The 21,579-nt window shown below is 41.5% G+C and overlaps 1 protein-coding gene across 2 annotated transcripts in view; it reads right to left on the bottom strand.

Moving 5' to 3' along the window:
• ANKS1A (ankyrin repeat and sterile alpha motif domain containing 1A) overlaps window positions 1-21,579 on the bottom strand; it is a 183,406-nt gene that overhangs the window by 32,089 nt on the left and 129,738 nt on the right. For both annotated transcript variants that reach the window (XM_072137187.1, XM_072137188.1), the window contains 4 exons: window positions 20,285-20,401; window positions 16,269-16,340; window positions 9,215-9,301; window positions 5,742-5,879 (listed from right to left, as the gene is read on the bottom strand). In XM_072137187.1, coding sequence (XP_071993288.1) covers window positions 5,742-5,879; window positions 9,215-9,301; window positions 16,269-16,340; window positions 20,285-20,401 — 414 coding nt within the window. The remainder of the gene's footprint in view (window positions 1-5,741; window positions 5,880-9,214; window positions 9,302-16,268; window positions 16,341-20,284; window positions 20,402-21,579) is intronic.

Here is a 21,579-nt window from a genome sequence, read left to right as displayed (position 1 = left end):
TATGGGTGGTAGCATGTAGAAATCACAGATTTAATCCCCCTGGCTATAGTGGATTTATGTGCACTAGTCCCCTTGTTCTTCCACCAATACTGGACCAATAGATAGTCCGACTTACTAAAGTCGTTAGTGTTCTCTAAATAAAAGTTAACACACATCTTCTCACACTTAAGCAATGGAATTTTTCTTCCTTGCTGGATTTGGGAGTACCACAAAAAGAGGGTAGCGTTATTGTTTGTTGCAGCTGGCATAAGGATACCACTTTGGGGAGAAACCTTGGCTGATGACGGAAATGAATATAGAAGGCCACTTTTGTGTCAGTGCATTTATTCCCTTCGGGCTATCTTCCTTCTACAGGGCAAAAAAATGTTGGTACCTGTGTGTTCTGTCTTGTGACAAAGAGATCTTATATCGGGGTTCCCCATTTCTTCATAAGAAGAAGAAACAGTGCCCACTCTGTCCTGCCCTTACAGCTAACCTGTTGTTCAAGTTCCTCTCAGATCTACTAATTTTGGGAAGGAACACTTTCAGGGATTCTCATATTGATGACAATTCCCTTCTGTTGATTGAGGCTGTGGATAAGTCGCAATTTCAGGTTCCCTGGGCTATGTGAGAGTCCAGATGCGTCCTCCAACATTTGCAGCTGGGATCTGTGGTGATCCCTGGGAATCCACACTACTCGTCTTTTCAGGTTCTTCCTTAGAAACCACCAATTCAATTATTTGTTTAATCTTTTCTGGAATTCAGACCTTTTTGTCCAAACTGAATGGAGAGCACCTTGAATGAACTTGAGTCGACAGGACTGCAGGGAGCGTGAAGGTCATCAATCCCAGCGCCTTTATGATGTCTCAAATGGTCAACTTTTTCACAGCATATCATCTTTCCGGAATAGAAGCTATTTTTTCCTCCGACAGGAAGGACATCTACCTCCGAGTGTCCATCACAATATAGAGGAAGAATGTTTGCTGGCTGAGAACAATGCTTGACTATTCATTGTTTATTTTTCATCCAATATGAGAAAAAGAAGATAGAGTAGGATACAGTAGGAAGTCGTCTAGGTACGGAATAACCTGTATGCCATTCTGATATAAAAACCCTGTTACTTCGGCCATTACTCTGGTGAAGATTCTTTGGGCATAATTCTTTGCGCATAATACAAAGGGCAGAACCTTGAATTGGTAATGTTGAAGGGTATCATCCATGTATGTTGGTATCCTGATGGATTTTTGGGATGTTTGATAAATGGGGATGAGGTAATAGGCATCCGCTAGGTCCACTGTAATTATGAAGTGATCCTTTCCCAGGAACAGAGTTGCTGATTTGACCATCTCCATGTTGAACCATTTGTATAAGAGGTCGGAATTCAGCTCCCTCAGGTTTATGATGGAACGAAAAGACCCGTTTGGTTTTCTCTAAAGTAACGTGGGAGGATACAATTCTTGTTTTTCTTGAGTCAATGGTACCATTACAAACTTTTTTAAGCACAAGTTTCTTTAATTCTGCTGTCAGGATTTTTAGGTCTTCTGGGGGCAGACGAATTATCTGAAAATGATCTTTGGCCGCCGGAATTCTAGTTGGTAAATATACTTTATTACATCTAATATCCACGGAAATGAAGATATTTGCTCCCAAGTCTCTGCAAAATTTTTTAGTCTGCCCCCAACTACACAGCTGGCGTCACTGGGAAGAGGTCTTGTTTGGTGGGTTCCTGTTGACAAAAATGTTCTTGCTCCTGTTTTTAGAAGTCTGGAACCTGTTAAAACTGTCTTTGTTCTTTTCCCTCCGGGCAGAACTTTTTTTGAGTCTCGAAATGAGGTACTGCAGTGGTTGGTGCGTGTATTGGGATATTCTGCAGTGGTTGGCATGTGTATTGGGATCTTCTGCAGTAGCTGGCATGTGTATTAGGAGGTTCTGCAGCGGTTGGCATGTATATTGGGATGTTCTGCGGCTGTTGGCCTGCATATTCGGGGGTTCTGCAGCGGTTGGCGCGTGTATTGGGGGGGGGGGGGTTCTGCAGCGGTTGGTGTGTGCATTCTCCAGGTTCTGCAGCTCCTGTTCCTGCTTATCAAGGACTTTAGTAAATTGAAACTACAAGTTCCCTATAGGACTCAGCACCCTCTTTTTTTGTTTACTTTATTTAAAGGGGTTATGCCATGAAACTATTTACAACAAAAAGCTGTCAAAGAGGTTAAAATATTTCAAAAATCTATTTGTAATGGTTACCTGGAAGTAAAAATACCTTTATTTGTTATTATGATGCTTGTTCAGTCTCTATTCTGCTCCACACAGAGGCAGACGTGGGAGGGGCCTAGCGATCAGCCTTCTGAGTCTCCTTCCACCTGCTGTGCTCAAATAGTCCCTGCATTTACTGATCCCAGCACAGCAGGAATCTGCTATTGGTGCTGTGTGTCACCTACCAAAGCCCTGACACTGCTTCCTCTCCTTTTAATCATTGTCAATATATACTTGAATAAGAAAATACATGACAAATTAGGGGGCATTCCGGTGCTCAGTCTGACCGTGCGCCAGATTTAACATGCAGCCAGATCTTGTTGCAGTGAGCTCAGCAGAGGTATGTGGCACATAACGTTTAAAAAAGCATCAGAAAAGCGAGTGTGGGAGCTTGGTGGCGAGTGTGCATTGATCCGAAGTGTGTGCAGTGTCCTAAGTGTGACTTACGTTTAAGGGAAGGAGTACTTTTTGGATCCAGCAACAAATAGATAAGTGCATCTACATTTTTATTTCCTGATATTCATTGTGTGAGTTTTATTGCAACCAAGTAGATCTTATTAGATCTACTATTGCTGATACATATGTTACTGTCACATCATCATTTTGTATCTAATACGAATAATGCCTTTGTTCATTTCATGTTCATATATGATACAAAATGATGATCCGGCAGTATCTAATGCCTTTGTTTATGAAATGTTATGAAAGCAGCAGGATTTTGACGGGGGGCAGGGACTTTCCAGACATGATAAGGAACGCACTTCTATCTGCCTTGTCGAGGTCCCCTGAAAGGGAAGTGATGCTACAATATCCGGTAAATAATGAGGTTTGCTTCTCATGATTATAAGAATGAAGTGAGAAGGATATAATTATGTAATTTGCAATAATAAAGTATAACTGTTTTATTAATCCCAATCTGTGTGTTGGGAACCGCCCGGAGGAATCTCCAATTGCGGGTCTAAGAGTCTAGAGCAGTGATGGCGAATCTTTTGGAGATAGAGTGCCCAAGCTACAACCAAAACCCACTTATATGTTGCAAAGTGCCAACATGACAATTAAAGCAGAAACTTATTGATCCCTGCTGTATCACAGGTTTTAATCGTATTGACGTCCTGAGTTAAACAATACAATAGAAAGATGATGAAGAAATTTGGATTGAAGCTTCTCTCCAGGGTCCCCTGAAGAGGAAGAATCGGGGGACCCAGAGCAGGAGCTCGAATGACAATTCATCTCTATCCAACCCTTCCCGCTCCTCCTGTAGTCCTGGCAGTCAAGGAAGTCGCATTAAAATAGTGCTGAGCACAGCATGTCCTGGGCTGTTTTGGACCACAGGAGGTAGCCTTGAGTCCTATCTGGCAAACTCTGTGTTTGGGTGAAGGCCTGGGTGCCCACAGAAAGGGCTCTGAGTGCCATAGGTTCGCCACCACTGGTCTAGAGTGTGTAATAGTACTGCAAAATGAGGGAATGCACCTCCCGCCATGCAGTACTATTACGTCAAATGTCAGGAAGAGGTTAATAAATTTTCATAAATTAAACAAAATGTGTACACGTGCCATCTTCTGCCGCTAATAACTATTTCATATTTTATGTGATGTAAAATGGTACAAAAGTAGCGTTTCAGACATTTAGGTGCCATAAACCATTAAGGGGTTCACCGCCGGTAACCGTTTTTATATCGGGCATTTTGAAACGTGGCGATCCCTAACATGTTTGTGATTTTTACTGTTTATTACGTTTTATTTCAGTTCTAGGGAAAGGGGGATGATTTGAATTATTTTTTTTAAACCTTTTTTATACTATTTTTTTTTTTTAGACACTCTAGGGTACTTTAACACTAGATGGTCTGATCGTTCCTACCATATACTGTATATACCATATACAGTAATACTACTGTATAGCAGTATATGGCATTTTTACACAGTAGGTCATGCAGCCTTGGGTCTGATGAAGACCCAAGGCTCTCATGGCAATCGATTGCCACTCCACGATGACGTCCCTAGTACAACCTATTGGAGATAGATGGTCCCAATCTGATTGTTTGGGTAAAGGTAATGAGATTACCAAAAGTGTTGTTGAAATACTTAGGCCTCATACACATGCCCATATGGTCTTTTCTGTTCTGTATATGTGGCTGTATTCTGTCCATAAATACGGGACGTATTGCAACAGTATGGCATCGTACACCGTATACGTACAAAATACAGTGGGCTGGCAAATGATGGATGGTTGACAGAATGCACCTCCCACTGGTTCTGGATACTGCACATACATACGGCAGCATAAGGTGCACAGCCGTATGCAGCACATAATTTATACATTCCCATTGACTTCTATGGACCATATGGAACGTAAATACGGTAGAAAATAGGACATGCTTTTTTTTTTTTTTTTTTTTTTTACACAGCTCACTTACGGTATGGTACAGTATGGTGGACAATACGGCCATGTACATGGATGGCTGTATTGCCCATTGGAATGCATGGGGCTGTTTACCAGCTGTATAAAAGGCTGCATATATGCCCGTTCTTATATGGTCGTGCACAAGGGGCCTTACCTTCACAAAGAAGTTTGACTCTCAAATTTTATTGAGCTTAGTACATTTACTGATTGTGGTTGCTGCAGTGTCTGTTGTGTACAATGGTCAAAATGGATTACGGATTCCCTTTAAAATGTACTCAGCAAAGTTTAGACTTAAATCCCATTGAGAATCTGTGGCTTGCCTGAAAAATTGCTTTACACCTTCCCTAACCAATCCATCTTAGGCTATATTCACACTGTCGTTGCCTGCCCGTACCGTACCGTAGTGGGCAACGGCAGTGTACGGGGAGAGGAGGAGGTGAGCGCAGCTCACCCCCGCCCCTCTCCATAGCAACCTATGGCGCACGGCGCCGTATTACGGGAAAAGATAGGACAGGTCCCATCTTTTTCCCGGGTACGGAACGGTCCTAAGTAGTACTGATCGTATAAGCATGCCATATTTTTTATTTTTGTTAAATTTCAAAAATAAGCAAAAACATTCTTCGTTACACTTTGATACTTGTGTTGCTATATAACATTTATCACCAAGAATCAGAAACTTAAATCTGTTGCATTTGTAAATTTTCCTACTCTGCCACACTTTTTAATCTAAAATACTTGACACAATTTAATTTTTTCAAATTAAAAACTAAAAAAAAGAGTAAAGAGGGGTTGAGCATGCCAGACTTTCCAATTATTTAATTTGCAAAAACTAGAGCACATTTTGTATAAGTCACAAGTACACAATGTTTAAATAGAGGAGAAGTTCAAGGGAAATAAAAACATTGGCAACCAACTGTGTAAGCCTAGAATGAAAAGAGTTGTGTAAGGCTTTTAGGCTAACTCTTTCATGTACTGCCACATAGAATTGTTTCTCTGCATCTCTTGACTGATAACTGATTTATAACAAAGGCAACTAGTCAGTTGATGTACTGTGTTTTTAAGAGCCAAATAGAAAAGTACGGAATATAAAAACATTTAAAATCTTTTCTTACCACATCAGCAGTGCCAAAAACGTGGCAGTAATGATGGCTGGTCTGCAGATCTTTTGTGATATAGGCAAAAGCACACAAGTCTTCAGGATCCTGAGCTGCACAAGATATATTCCGGATTTCATGCTCTGCAATTACATTCTGAACATGACGAAAACACAAGGATTACTTGTTGAAACCGTAAAGACTGAATTATATTTAAAATGCTTCTGATATACTCTTCTTATAACAGGGCTTTGAATTTCTATGCAACAATCAAATTAAATGTAGCCAGATAACATGAGTTTTTTAGTACACTCACATGTCAAATAAAATAAGTGACAAAACCTTACTTTCCCCATACACATTTAACATCCATATTAGTACAAAAAAGACATGCCCTACACTAAAAATGCACACCTTAAAAAGCTAATTTTTCACCAGTATACGTGGACAAGAGGAAAACCAATAGCAGATGTTTTGGTGCACATCTTGTTTGTTCAAAAGGCAGCTTATAAAGTACCTATAAATCCTGGATACAAAACTATTCTGTTTCAGCACCTACTGAGAAAATTATCAACCTGTTTACGGTAATATTTAATGAGGGTCTTACACAGGATTTATGACTTTTTCCAACTAGTATGAAAAAAAAAAAACGTACGGGGTAGAAAGTCTTAACATCATGTCTGATGCAGAGAACTAATGTTTTCGAATGAGTGTCATCAAATATTCTCAACAAGGTATCGCCTGATTTCTTCGATCTTCTTCTGCTCCCTATGGCCACTGTACCAGTCTACAATACTAAAGTCTTTTATTGGCATCTACCTACCTGACAATAACAGACATTTTTCCCATACATTTGAAGAGTAATTTTGAATTTACTTATTTCTGCATTGCTCACTGACATGAGTTACACACATGCACTATTGGTATCCTAAAGTTAGAAAATAGTGACTCCTAGTGGAAGAAATTCCTGCAGTGTCTGACTGATATATACTTGAAGTTCCATAGACCGTCCATTGCATCCTCTAGTGGACAATTTATATTACTAAGGTCCAGTAGATTTCATGATCTGGTTGGCTGGTCTATCAGAGTCAATAATATAAAAACTATAACCCAAAGATGTTTAAGTACCAGCATAAAGGAGATATTTATATACTGTATATATTGTTTATATACTGTACATATTGAATATGTAAAATTGCAGAAGACATGTACAATGCATATTTATAACATCTGTGTGTTAGGTATTATGGAAAAATTTATAAAAAAAACTTATATAAAAAAAAAAGAAAACAAAAAAAAGAATATAGGAACTAGAGTGCTGGTGTTTTTAACTTACTATCTTATATCACTTTAATCATGAAATAAAAAGGAAACCATTTAGCACTTTTAAAACCTAACTTTTGAGATATTTTCTGCAATTATCCTTTGTTAACCCGTTGCCACTCCACAGCGGATATATCCGTCAGTGGCGTGACATGTAAAAACTACGTCATCTCGTTGCGACATGGCAGGATCACGAGGAGACATCGCTCTTCTGACATCACAGGACCGATCTGATTAGTCCTGTGTCGATCACTGCGAGTGGCCAGTCTGCACAGACTGGCCAATTATAGCGATCAGAGACTGTGGGCAGATCCAAGATCAGAGTGTCTTGTGATCTTTCTTGTATATTGTGCATCAAACCACTACACTCATCATCCATTCCCCTCCTTGTGTGATCCCACTTCCCAGTACTATCCCCCCCCCCCCCCCATCATCTGTATTCCCTTTCCCCCCAAACCGCACTTTTAAGTGTGGATCGGATGGAGTAAGAGTAGTAGTTTTGTGGAGGGGTAGGCGTTTTGTGGAAGGGGAGGCGTTTTGTGGAAAAGACATATACTGACTTGGAGGTACCTAACTATATGGCCTCCGGATACAGAGTCAGCTAATGGGGACGAGTGCCCGTTTCGTCTACCTCGCCCTCCCAAAGAGACTCTGAGGAACCCACAAGAAGGCACTTTCGTAGTCCTGCTGGAGTGCCTGGGACTATGTGAGTATATGAAGGGAAGAACTCTAGAATAGTGCCCCCAAATGCCACCCCCCCCCCACCATTCCTGGAAATTGCTGGAAAGATAGTTTGGGATTTGGTGCTCTCACTACTGGATGAGGGCTACCACCTCTACCTGGATAATTTTTATACCACTGTTACCCTGTTCAAGTGCATCGCTTCCGGACAAACTGCGGCATGCGGCACTGTAAGGAAAAATCAGAACAGTCTCCCAAAGTCGCTGCTAGCGGAAAAGCTCAGAAGGCACGAGAGCCGGGCACTAAGCAGCAGTATTGTATTTCATCATAAAACCGGCCAAGACTGAGTGCTCCTAGCAAGATTTCACATAGAAAAGTGAAGACTTATTAGAAGAGTTGTCCAAGAGGCAAGGATCACGGGTTGAGAGCTATAAAAAAAAAAATCAACATGTACAATTGATTCAAAGAAGAAAATAAGTAATGTCTGAAAATAAGGCATGTCTGCATGCAAGTCTCCATTGCTGAACAAAAAGTGTTTAAAGTGTGTAAAGTTAGTTCACTAACATTTGTACAAGCAAGTGAGATACTAGGAGAATATAGTCTGGTCAGATGAGACCATTTTTGGCACCTTATTACCCTTAAAATCAACCTTGCCAACGGCGAAGTTTGGAGGTGGCAACAACATGGTTTGGGGGTGCTTTAAGCATACAGCACAGACAAACATCATGTAATTTAAGAAAGGGTGAAAGGACAAGCATACCAAAACATTCTTGATAATAAAAAAAATGTACAAAGTATTAAATACAGGGGAATTCAATATTTTCCCTTTTAACAGTCCTCATTATTACACATAATTTATTGACACGCATGGTTTCTTTTCCAGTGTGGAATGGAAGGTTTCTTACTAACTAAGGCTACATTCACACTACAGTATGGGGGACGTATATACGGCCGACGTATATACGGCCGATATACGTCCCCCATACACTTCTATGGGCTCACGGCCCTGTACGGGAGCGGTACGGTGCAGCACACGTGCGGCACCGTACCGCTCCGTAGCCCGGGGAAAGATAGGACATGTCCTATCTTTCCCCATATTACGGCGCCGTGCGCCATTAGTTTCTATGGAGAGGGGCGGGGGTGAGCTGCGCTCACCTCCTCCTCCTCTCCCCGCGCTGCCGTGTGCCCGCCGTGCTACGGTGCGGCGGGCTCACGGCAGTGTGAATTTAGCCTAACATCCAGTGCAAATTTAAATGTCAATAGCAACTTTAGAAAAATATTTACCTTCAATATATGTGAGGTGTTCAATAGTTATTTCATCTACGGTACATTAGTAGTTATAGTAAACAGTATTTTTTTTAAATTGGAATACATATAAGAATGTTCTTTTGAAATTTTATCAATTATCCATAGTTTACACAGTTGAAAAAAGACAAAATGTCCAACAAGTTCATCCAAGAAAGGGAAGTGATTTATTTTACACTAACCTGATTTGAAGCATCAATGAACTTTACGCCTTTGTAGCTTATGGAAAGGGTAATTCTTGGAGTTTTCTTCATATGCTCTGTGGACTTCTGTTATGACATTCAGAACAATTTAGTTAACACTAACTCTCTAACAACAAGCAAGAGATAACAAAGTCAATTTCAATTATTATGACCACCAGCTAATATCCATAATAAATGCCTCAAAGAGCAAGTCAAACATACTCATTACGATACTGAATGGGCGATAATGGGTCCCATAGCCGTGTAGACTACAGTACACCTGAGAAATGCTTACCCAGTTCACGCTCTGCATCCGATATATCGGACGCTGAGTGCAGTGACTTAGCGCTCAGCGTCCATTCTATGGGACGCAGGTGCTTCCTTCTCCTATGACGTCACCCCGTCGACAGCGGACATCACCCTATGACATCACAGGACCAATTTGATTGGTTTGACGATGTCAATCGCTTCCATTGGCCAGTCAATACAGACTGGCCAGTGACAGCGATCGTGACAGATCCCAAGTATCCCACTGCTCTCCAACGTGTCACGAAAAAACAAACAAAGTGTTGAAAAGTTATTACGACACGAAGAGACACTGGCAAGATTTTTTTTTTTTTTTTAAAAGGCCAAGCTTAACGTACAAACTGGTTGCGTCCTTAAGGGATTAAAGGTTATTCTCATCTGGGAACTGACATTCAATTGAATTAATCTGCCATACAAATACATTTATTCAATTGGATGTTATTAAAAAAAAAAAATTACCTGTGTGAAGATCATTTCTCTTAAATGTAGCCATTTTGTCTCTTAGAAACATGATTGTTATTATTAGATACAACCACCTCTGGCGTAGTGTTTACACAAAGAAACAATTTTTGCATATGACGTGATGAGGTGTGCGGGCAAGGCTCAATGGCACAAGTTGGGCCACTGCTGCCGGAGTAGTCGTGTCCATAGACAACATTGCTACATTTATGAGAAAAATAAAAATTACTCTTACCGGCAATTGGATTTGCCACATGATAAGATAGATAAATCCTACGGAGGCAATATGGGTTGTACAAATAGGTTCATTGTTCCTGCCACCTTTAATAATATTCTGATCCAAGCATTCTCCATTAATTTGCTATCCAGAAAAATGCTAAAAGCTTCAAACTATACCTTTACACAGTTAAATAACCTATTTCTGTCAAGAAGGGTAGAAAAGTGGTCCGTATGAGAGGTAACCTTCTTGCTGCTGTTTAGAAGGGTAGAGATTACAGGTTCCGATAAACCTTTACTCTTCAAGACATTTCTTTTAACCTTCATGCTTGCAACTCTAGGAATTGTATGCTGGGAAACTGGACAGGGCCATCATGGACGTGTCCAATGGTCCACCACTGATAATCTCAGTAAGAGCGGGGACCAAGCTCTCTTGACCCAAAATGTAGCTATGAGGACGACCAATGCTTTTATTTGCTGTATCTTCAATCCATGGAAGGTAGGAAGAAAAAAAATGGAAATTGTCTGTTTTCCCTTGTGGAAAATAAGTCTATTACCAGTGTTCCCCAACTCTTTGTCAAGAGGAGAAAAGTTCCTAGGACTAGCCTCCATTCCCATTCTTTTATCTGTACTCTGCTTAAAAAGTCCATGGTAACATTTAGGTGCAATAAGAAGAGTGACCCAACGCTTTCTCTGCCCATTTGAATATAAATCCTGATAACCCCTTGTGTTTAAATACGCTACAGTATCCCTGTTTTCCCGACAGTAATTTCACATGGTTTCAATACAAGAAGCAGGACTGAGAAGACCACAACAGGTGATATCAGTTCACTACATCAAATTATGATGAGTATAAATTCACCAGCAAAAAAACATGTATAGGAAGGGTGAGCTAAAGCTTATTAAAACATAACTTTTAATATATTCAATAAAAGGTCATAAAGTACTTCAGACCAGAGCCACACTCCATCTTATAACACCAGAAGAAATGGAGAGCAGTAATAAAACAGACAACTTTAAGACACACGACTGTTTCTTTGTAGGACCACTGTTCAACCTGACATTATTTATCCACCTTGTCTTATTTCCCGATGAAATAATAGCTTTGAGGAAGTAGGAAGGATGTTGGAGATGAGTGTAGGAGAATTCCTAGAAAGCATTTCTGATGGCAAGGAAGAAGATCAGATTTCTTGTGTTTTATGAGCCAGCCAATGGAAGAAAAGGTTTTTATATTAAAGTCTAGATTTTCTAACAGAAGTGAGGGGAAATGAGCAGACAACATAAAATCATCAAGATAAGGAACAATCTGAAGGCTGTTCAAGTGAAGAGATGATTTGACCTCTAGTAAATATCTGTGCTGTCACACTTAGACCAAATGGGATAATCTAGAATTGAAAATGGTGTACACTTCCTTCCATTAAGAGGGCTAATCTCAAGTAGCTTTGCAACTTTGGATATGATAGCATGCATCTTTCCAGTCCAGAGTGCTCAAGTTAGCATTCGTATGTAATAGACACGTAGATTTTATTGGATCCATTTGGAATCTTTAGTGTCAGATGACAGTTCAGGCCCTTTAAATGTATTATGGATCTGTAGGATCTGTGGGTTTCCTTCTTATAAACATTGGTGAGTAGAACCCTTGTTTCTGCTGATGTGTCAGAACCTGAAAAATATTTTTTTTTCTGAAGTAGGTGGGCAATTTCTTGGTGTAGAAGTTATTAAAAAATAATTCTCCAGTGGAACAGTTTGATATTCCAGCTGATACTAATGAGATCCAGATCATATCCTCATCCAAGTTCACCTTCTTGTGTTGTTGGAGAGAGCAGGGGCTCTTTTTTTTGTCTAACTAAAAAGGATCACAATTGCAAACTTTCTAAAAACTTACTTAAATCTCTTCATTAGGCTGGACAACATCTGCATAGAACGCAAAATTATACACAAATGGACATGGCACCACTAATTTCAACACAAAAAACTGGGAAAACCTATTGACTCGAGTATAAGCCGAGGGTGGAAAATGCATTGGGCATATAGCCAGCCCCTGTAGTATACAGCCTGCCCAGCCCCTGTAGTATACAGCCTGCCCAGCCCCTGTAGTATACAGCCTGCCCAGCCCCTGTAGTATACAGCCTGCCCAGCCCCTGTAGTATACAGCCTGCCCAGCCAGAGGAGCCAAAGAGGAGTGGAAAAACCTGAAGAGGATCCGTAGGTGGCATCGATGCATCGGAGACAGAAGAGGACCTACGGGTGACGTCAGAAAGGTGAGCTTTGACTTTATTTTTTTAGTTGACTCGAGTGTAAACCGAGTTAGGGTTTTTGAGCACAAATTTTGTGCTATAAAACTAGGCTTATACTCGAGTATATGTGGTAAGTACTTTCAAAGCTTTGATTTTGTGGTCAGGGCTGCAAAAGTGTTTTGGCACAGGTAGATCTACCTTCTTTTCTATTATGGGGTGACCGTGAGAGTTCATCCTTCTTTCACCAACATAGAGGCATCGAGTTAGATGAGCTGGAACACACAATTAGAAAGACTACATTGTCAGATGAAGGGGAAGTTACTGGGGATCTCATAATCCTTATTGAAGTTAGGAATTGTCTTGTCAGGTTGCAGGGAGATGTTTCTGACGGTAACCCTGAATAAAATAGAACTTTGCAGCAATATAGAGGAGTATTTCAGTAGACTACAACTAAGGGTTCATGTTAAAGGGTTCATGTTAAAGAGAAAACAGAAACCAGCACTTTAGAATAATAGAGAAACTAATAGAAAAATCAGATACAGGCGGTCCCCTACTTAAGAACACTCGACTTACATACGACCCCTAGTTACAAACGGACCTCTGGATATTGGTAATTTATTGTACTTTAGTCCTAGGCTACAATGATCAGCTGTAACAGTTATCAAGTGTGTCTATAATGAAGCTTTAGTGTTAATCCTGGTTCTTATGACAACCCAACATTTTTAAAATCCAATTGTCACAGAGACCAAAAAAGTTCTGGCTGGGAATACAATGATAAAAAATATACAGTTCCGACTTACATACAAACTCAACTTAAAGGGAACCTACCACCACGAATCTACCTATAAAGGTAGATCGGGTGGTAGGTGGATGTATGGGACGTGAGGATAGCCCTTTTTAGAGCTAATCCTCACGTCCCCGCTAGCCTAGCATAAACTTTATTGCCCTAATATGTTAATTTAATTAAGCGGCTACCGGGGCGTGGAGTAGCCGGACACGAGGCTACACGGCGCGGCTACTCCACGCCCCAGTAGCTGCTTTCCCCCGCCTACCCTGTGATCTTCGGCGCGCAGCTCCTGGCAGCTGCGCGCCCTCGTCCGAGAAGCCGGAGTTCTGCGCATGCGCAGTAACTCCGGCCAAGATGCGCGATCTCGGGAACGAGGCCAGGGTTACTGCGCATGCGCAGAACTCCGGCTTCTCGGACGAGGGCGCGCAGCTGCCAGGAGTTGCGCGCCGAAGATCACAGGGTAGGCGGGGGAAAGCAGCTACTGGGGCGTGGAGTAGCCGCGCCGTGTAGCCTCGTGTCCGGCTACTCCACGCCCCGGTAGCCGCTTAATTAAATTAACATATTAGGGCAATAAAGTTTATGCTAGGCTAGCGGGGACGTGAGGATTAGCTCTAAAAAGGGCTAATCCTCACGTCCCATACATCCACCTACCACCCGATCTACCTTTATAGGTAGATTCGTGGTGGTAGGTTCCCTTTAAGAACAAACCTACAGACCCTATCTTGTATGTAACCCGGGGACTGCCTGTACAACCAACTGGACGCAACTGTCATCTGGATAAATACAAGTCATTCAGACATGTGGTAAAATCAACCATATTAGACCCTAACAAAGACAGTTTACTAACATCAATGCACATGGGAAGGCGGCTATTCAGTCTCTGAGGAATATCAAGAAAATCATCATTAAACCAGCAGATAAGCGAAACACGAAAGAGTGCATCAACTTTTTTTGTTACAACTTTAACATAGTTCAACCTTTTACAATTCTGTTGGACACTGCATGATAAATGAAAAATATGGCATATGGTTCGACTCTGGACAGAATCGCATTGGGTATCGTGCAGTGTCGCATTGGGTATCGTGCAGCCATGACACGAATGTGTTGCGGTCACTTTTATAAATACATGTGCATGTAGTTTGTACTGAAAAGAATGTGCAAATTCAGACAAAAAACTGGTGCAGAGGTTTTAAGAAAAGGGGGCCACATTCATTTTCTTCCCACCTTTTATGACGTCACAGTTTCGTTACTCCCCCAACATTTCAGTACTTTATTGGATGAGCCATGCGTTTATATAATAATAATTCTTTATTTATTATAGCGCCTACAGATTATGCAGCGCTGCACAAAGCCGAATTGGTCCCTGTCCCCATGGGCTCACAATCTTGAAAACCTAACAGTATGTTTTTTGGAGTGTGGGAGGAAACGGGAGGACCCGGAGGAAACCCACGCAAACACAGAGAGAACATACAAACTCTTTGCAACTGTTGACCTGGGTGGGATTTGAACCTAGGACCCCAGCGCTGCAAGGCAGAAGTGCTACACACTCAGCCACCGTGCTTCCTCGCCTCAGAAAAGAGGAGAGGAAGCACTGCCCACCGCTTCCTCTGCTGTGCAGCCACACGCACTCAGCAAACTCACAGGCACCTAGGCTGTCCGAAGCTTGCCCTCCATGAAGGGTCTTACAGCCAGGACACAAAAAGGGGATACGACAATGCCCTCATCCCATGAATTAGCCCTCCAGACAGTGCCCAAAGCAAGCTATGGACCCAGGTAAGGATATGCGATGGAACTGCTCCCTACATAACGTTCCAGCGCTCCATGGGACAGGAAACAACTGGAGATGAGGGATATCGATTCCTTTTTAACAGCAATGTGGTTACAGGTCACTGAAGATGCAGAGAATTCCTCCCATCAGTGTCGTAGATCAGTGTCGGGATAGGAAAATTATCTTCACACTGGTAAATATTATTTAATAACATGCAACTTCAGAAATGACTAGATGCAATAGATGTTGGAATGCTGTCCAAACTTTGAGAATATTTGAACTGCAGAGATGGAACAAAAACCAAACTGGTTGAGTGTGCTTTCTACAGCAATTCACCAAAACATAGTGCATAGTGCTGCAGTGCATAGTGCTCTGTGTACTGATGCTCATTCATTTTTTGATGCTCAAAATGTGATCAGACAAGGCATCCCTTAAACAAGGTCCAAAGAAACTCTACATTCATCTATTACTTTGAGGGCACAACAGTATTGCAAAACCCGTCATGCAAAATAACCCCCCTAAACTAAATATATTTTCATAAACTGCCATTAGAGAGCATTACCTCTATCCCTTCATTGTCCCTCTATATGCCTGTAAACCTAAGCAATGAGGTCCTAAAGCTGTATGCAAATGACCTGTGAAATGTCCAATGAAGCATTAGCATATTCAAGCTGTCCACTCTATTCATGAGTGGGAGGTACAGCCACACCCCCAGTGCTTGACTGACAGCCTGTATAATGATGTGAGGCTGTGTAATGCTGTGCTTCCTGGTGCTGGTGGCCACGCCCCCTGCAGCCTGTGTGTGCATGTGTGTGTATGTGTGTGTATTTAGGAGAGATACAGCAGCTCCAGGCAGCCATGTTACAGCAGAACTTGTCAGATACATGTGTAGCTGATGTCTGTGTCTCTGTGTATTAGGAGGATGCAGCATGTCAGCAGATGCAGCACACACACTAGCCATACTTTACTATACATTACACACAGACATGAGCAGGGGGAGGAGAGGGGAGGGGTAACAGGGGTGACATCACTGCCTCTGACCATGTGACCAGCCTCATTTATATGATAAAGAATAGATGATTTTATAATGATTAATGTATGAAATAACTAGATAAAGGCTGGGATGGGATCCTTGTGAGCTGCTCCAACAGGAAGAGGTGACAGGACAAGTGACACAGACCTGATGACAGGTGTCCTTTAAGTGATGAATAAAAAAACGTTACCACATTCAAGAAATTCCAATAAGATGGCACAAAAAAACGAAATAAGTTAACACCTTACCCGCATTTTAGCACAAGCGTCTTGGGTGGATTCTGTCCCTCGTAGATCTTTAATGAGCATTGATCCTAAATACTGTTTGTGAGATGGAATAGTTAGTTAAACAATAATCAACAGAAGACATGATTAATATATAGCTGTAAACCTTTTACCCCTTAAGGACCAAGCCCTTTTTCATTTTTGCGTCTAATTTTAATTTCCCACCTTCAAAAATCTATAACTTTATTTTTCATGTAAAGAGCTGTGTTTGGGCTTGTTTTCTGCGTAACAAATTGTACTTCATAGTGATGGTATTTAATATTCTATGCTGAACACTGGGAAGCAGGAAAAAAAAAATCTGAATGCAGTGAAAATGATGAAAAAACACATTTGTGCCATTTCTTGTGGGCTTGGATAATACGGCTTTCATTGTGCACGTGCACCCCAAATGACAGGTCTACTTCATTCATTGGGTCTGTACGATCACAGGGATACAAAATTTGGAATGGTTTTGTAAAGTTTTCATACATTTACAAAAAATTAAAATCTCCTGCACAAAAAAAATAAATAAATTCTTCATTTTGCCGTCTTCTGGCGGTAATAACTTTTTCGTACTTTGGTGTACAGCTCTATGGGTGGTGTAATTTTTTGCAACTTTTGATGAAGTTTTAAATGCTTCTACTTTTAGGTTTATGACCTATCACTTTTAATAGAATTTTTTCTATTTTTCAAAACGGCAAAAAAATGTCGCCGGCATGTTTGCCGGCGCTGATCAAAGGGTTAACAGCAGGTGTTAGCGGCAGGCGTTTGCTTCATTTTGAAGCAAATACCTGGTGAGTATGAAAAGGGCTCAGCCCGTGAGCCCTCTTCATACTCCCCCATGCGCAACAAGACGTAAGGGTACGTGTTATTGCGCTATGGGGTTAAAGCACATCTACCAGCACATTTAGGGGTGGTAGACTGTCCCCAAAGGGATACCGACGGAGCCAGGAGGCGCTTGGCTAGCTGAGCGGTGAGTGCCTCAGGCTAATTTGCATAAAGTTTATAAGTTGATATTTCATTATAGAAAGCGGCAAGTAGCATGCCAACATGAGTCCCCCATCACCCCTAAGGTAACGAGCATCCCTAAATGTGCTGGTAGATGTCCTTTAAAGCTATATTTTAATATTCTCCACACAAAAAATACACTCTGTTTTTCAAAATACTTAGAGAAGTCTGCAATAAATGCAATAATTTGACATGCTTTGTGCAGCGCTGCGTAATCTGTATGCGCTATGTAAATAAAGAATTGTTATTATTTATTATCTACATAAATTGCAATATTTTGCTGCTCTAAAACTTTTGATTCAGAATCTTATCATCAAAATCAAGTATGTTAAATCAGGGATACTTACGTACTTAGGCTACATACACACTGCCGTCACCCGCCGTACCGTAGCATGGCGGACACACGGCAGCGCACGGGGAGAGGAGGAGAAGGTGAGCGCTGCTCACCCCCGCCCCGCTCCACAGGAACACATGGCGCACGGTGCCGTAAGGCTACATTCACACTACCGTATGGAGGACGTATATACGGCCGATATACGTCCTCCATAGACGGCAATGGGCGCATGGCGCCATACGGGAGTGGTGCGGTGCAACACAAGTGCGGCACCGTACCGCTCCGTACCTGGGAAAAAGATAGGACCTGTCCTATCTTTCCCTGTGTTAGGCTATATTCCCACTGCACGGGGAGGAGGAGGTGAGCGCAGCTCACCCCTGCCCCTCTCCATAGGATGTTATGGCGCAGGAGAGGTCCTATCTTTTTCCCGGGTACGGAGCGGTACGGTGCCGTGAGCCCATAGAATTGTAGGAGGGACATAAATCGTCCGTATATACCTCGGCCGTATATAAGTCCCGCATACATGTGTGTGTAGCCTTGCTTACAGATCCATGGACTAGGACTTGGGTAATAATCTTATGTTTGTTATCCATGGACTACTTCCCGCTAAATTCAACTCAAAATTATACTAATGAGCCCGAGGGGTTACCCAAGCCCCTCTGTGATCTGGCTTTACAGACTAACACTGTCTAAGCCTCCCCACTGTTCCATTAGAACTTGTGCAGTGAGCAGGAAGCAAGGAGCCCATGGATAACAAATCTAAGAAGATTACCATAGTCACAATGCATGTCCCTTGATTTATCATGCTTGATTTTAATTGTTGATTTCCTTTGATTACTGTATATTGGCAAATTTACACCATTGTATTTGTTCTTGTTTTGTTTGTTATTTTGGGAAAGTTGCATAGTAGTAGCAGTTAAATTTGCTGCACATTACAAGTAGAAACCAGATGCTTAACCCCTTGTGGGTTAAATGTGAGTGCACGGAGAGGGCCCACGGGCTGAGCCCTCTCCATAGCCGTTAAGTCTTTTCTGCATATTGCAGATTCGAGGCTGTCATGTTTTAACCCATTCATTACAATGTGCGATTTGCACATTACAATGAATGAGGAAGAAAATCCCCATATACTGCCATAGTGTAGGATGGCAGTATATGGAAGGACCGATCAGACAACCTAGGGTTTAAGTACCCTAGGGGATCTGAAACATACTAAAAGTAAAAATAAAAAGAGTTAAGAAAATGAATTAAAAAAAACAATACATTCAAATCACGCCCTTTTCCCTGAACTGATATAAATAAAAATAAACAGTAAAAGTCATAAATGCATTAGGTATTGCAGTGTTTTCAATGTATATAAACATTAAAACCTATGTAAATTTGTTACCCCGTGATCGCACCGACCCAGAGAATAAAGTAGACAAGTCATTTGGGGTGCACAGTGAAAGCTGTAAAATACAAGCCCACAAGAAAACGGCACAAATGCGGTTTTTTACCATTTTCACTGCATTTGGAATTTTTTCCCCCGCTTCCCAGTACACGGCATGGAATATTAAATACCATCACAATAAAGTGCAGGATACAAACCCCCACAGAGCTCTTTAAGAGTAATAAATAAAAAAAAGTTAGATTTTTGAAGGTGGGGAGAGAAAAATGGAAATGAAAAAACAAAAAGGGCCAGGTTGTTAAAGGAAACCTACCACTGCCCGCATGATGAAATCATGCGAGCAGACCACCCAGTAGGCTACTTAATAGTTTTGTTAGGCTAAACTTTAGTTTAGCTAAAAAAACTATTTTCTTACATATTTAAATGAGCCCTCCGGTGCTACCCTGCGTCATTTTCGGGCTGGCGATGGCTTCCGATGTTTAATTATTCCTCCTTCAGGCACCTATTGCCGGCCGGCTGTGCGAGACTTAGTGTCTGCGCATGCGCGATAGGTGCCGAGAGCTTGGTGACGTCACGGCTCTCGGCACCTGAAGGAGGAATAATTAAACATCGGAAGCCATCGCCAGCCCGAAAATGACGCAGGGTAGCACCGGAGGGCTCATTTAAATATGTAAGAAAATAGTTTTTTTAGCTAAACTAAAGTTCGCCGAGCCTAACAAAACTATGTGCCGGCATCCGCATTAAGTAGCCTACCAGGTGATTTCATCATGCGAGCAGTGGTAGGTTTCCTTTAAAGGGGTTGTCCACTTTAAGCAAATAATTGCTAATGTTTGTCTTGGGAAAAGTTATACAATTTTCCAATGTAGTTTCTGTATCAATTCCTCTTCTAGATCTCTGCTTACCTTCCTGCTATAGAAAGTTTTGTTGCCGACTTCCAGTAGCTAGAAATCTTTCCATGGTCTTGTGATGGACACACAGATGCCCAAGCCATTATAACACACAACTCTGAATACGCATATTGGAAATTTGTAGAACTTTTTCTTACACAAACCATATCAATTATTTGTTGAAAGTGGACAACCCATTTATAGGGGTTGTGCAAATAATTATTCTTGTTTGATAAGATCACAATTGTGTCAGAGGATGTTCACACAGTTCTTTTGGTAAGGATTTTAAGGCATTTGCCAAACCCATGGAAGAGAATATCTGTTTATACAAGCATTACATGTCAAAGAAAACAATCTTTTAAGTAATTTATACAGAGATATAACTTACACTGGCTTCATAACCACAAGATTCAAATATTAGCTTTTCCGGTTGGTGCTGCCAGTTTTGCAATGGAGCATATGAAGTAGCCAAACTTGGAGGCCGCAAGGTTAATTTAGCTTCTTCCTGGACAGAAAAATAATAAGAACTGTTCAATTACTGTTGTGCTCTCAGACACTTCTGTTAAATATCCATGAGACATATTGTACTTCAAGGATGTAACTAGGAAAGGTAGTTACATATTTGTAAACTCACACATTTATGCAACCATTTTTGCCTTTTTGCACCATGGTGCCCTGAGAAGGTATGATGGTGCGCCGAAGGGGGGCTGAAATCTAATGAATAAACAAGTTTTTCAAGCAATACAGCCGTTTCTGAAAATTATGAAGATATGCTCCAGCACCAGCTCACCCTGAGCTGGTGCAAGGTATTTAAGGGTTATAACTACCATTTTAAAGGGGTAGGTTTCTTTTAAGTTCAGTCAGTACAGATAAGGAAACCTCGTTGGCAAAACATGTCAAATTGTGTCATGATGGCAGGATGGATCATCTTAAGTTTGGGGCTATTGACCAGATAAAACAAGGCCCTAGAAAGGGTAATATGGATAAACAACTATTACAACTAGAGGCCGGTTGGATAGACCGTTTAGAAAGTCTTAGCCCAAAAGGCCTTAAAGGGGTTATGCCACGAAACAATTGACTGCAAAAAGCTGTCAAAGAGGTTAAAATATTTCAAAAATCGATTTGTAATGGTTACCTGGAAGTAAAGATTCCTTTCTATTTGTTATTATGATGCTTGTTCAGCCTCTATTCTGCTTCACACAGAAGCAGATGTGGGAGGGGCCTAGCCAGGCACATGCACAGCACTGACAGCGGCAACTCACTGGCCTCACCTCAGCGCTACAGAGCGCTCAGCCTTCAGAGTCTCCTTCCACCTGCTGTGCTCAAATAGTCCCTGCATTACTGATCCAATAGAAGTCCAATTGAAATGTGTCATACGCCCCATGTTAAAAGTACACCAAAAAAAGTTGGTGCAGTCTGTCAAAGCAGTGCAGGGGGCACCAGATTCATGAAGAACGTGCGCCAGAAATCCTGAATCTGGCGCCCCCTGCACACTACACAGGACACTGCACATAGTACACATGTACTATGTATTCTCACAGCATCCTGGTCGGTCAGGCTGACATGCATGGATGCATAGATAAATAGGTGACAGCTTCTCACATGTTACTTATCTTTAGCTACTTCCCTGCTAGTCAGGGACAGGACAGCAGTGTAACATGGAGGGACAGTGAATGGTGGAGA

The sequence above is a fragment of the Engystomops pustulosus genome, chromosome 2 (assembly GCF_040894005.1).
Source record: "Engystomops pustulosus chromosome 2, aEngPut4.maternal, whole genome shotgun sequence".
Classification (NCBI taxonomy): Eukaryota; Metazoa; Chordata; class Amphibia; order Anura; family Leptodactylidae; genus Engystomops; species Engystomops pustulosus.
The sequence above is the reverse complement of the archived record's forward strand: the minus strand, read 5'-3'. Positions and strand labels throughout refer to the sequence as shown.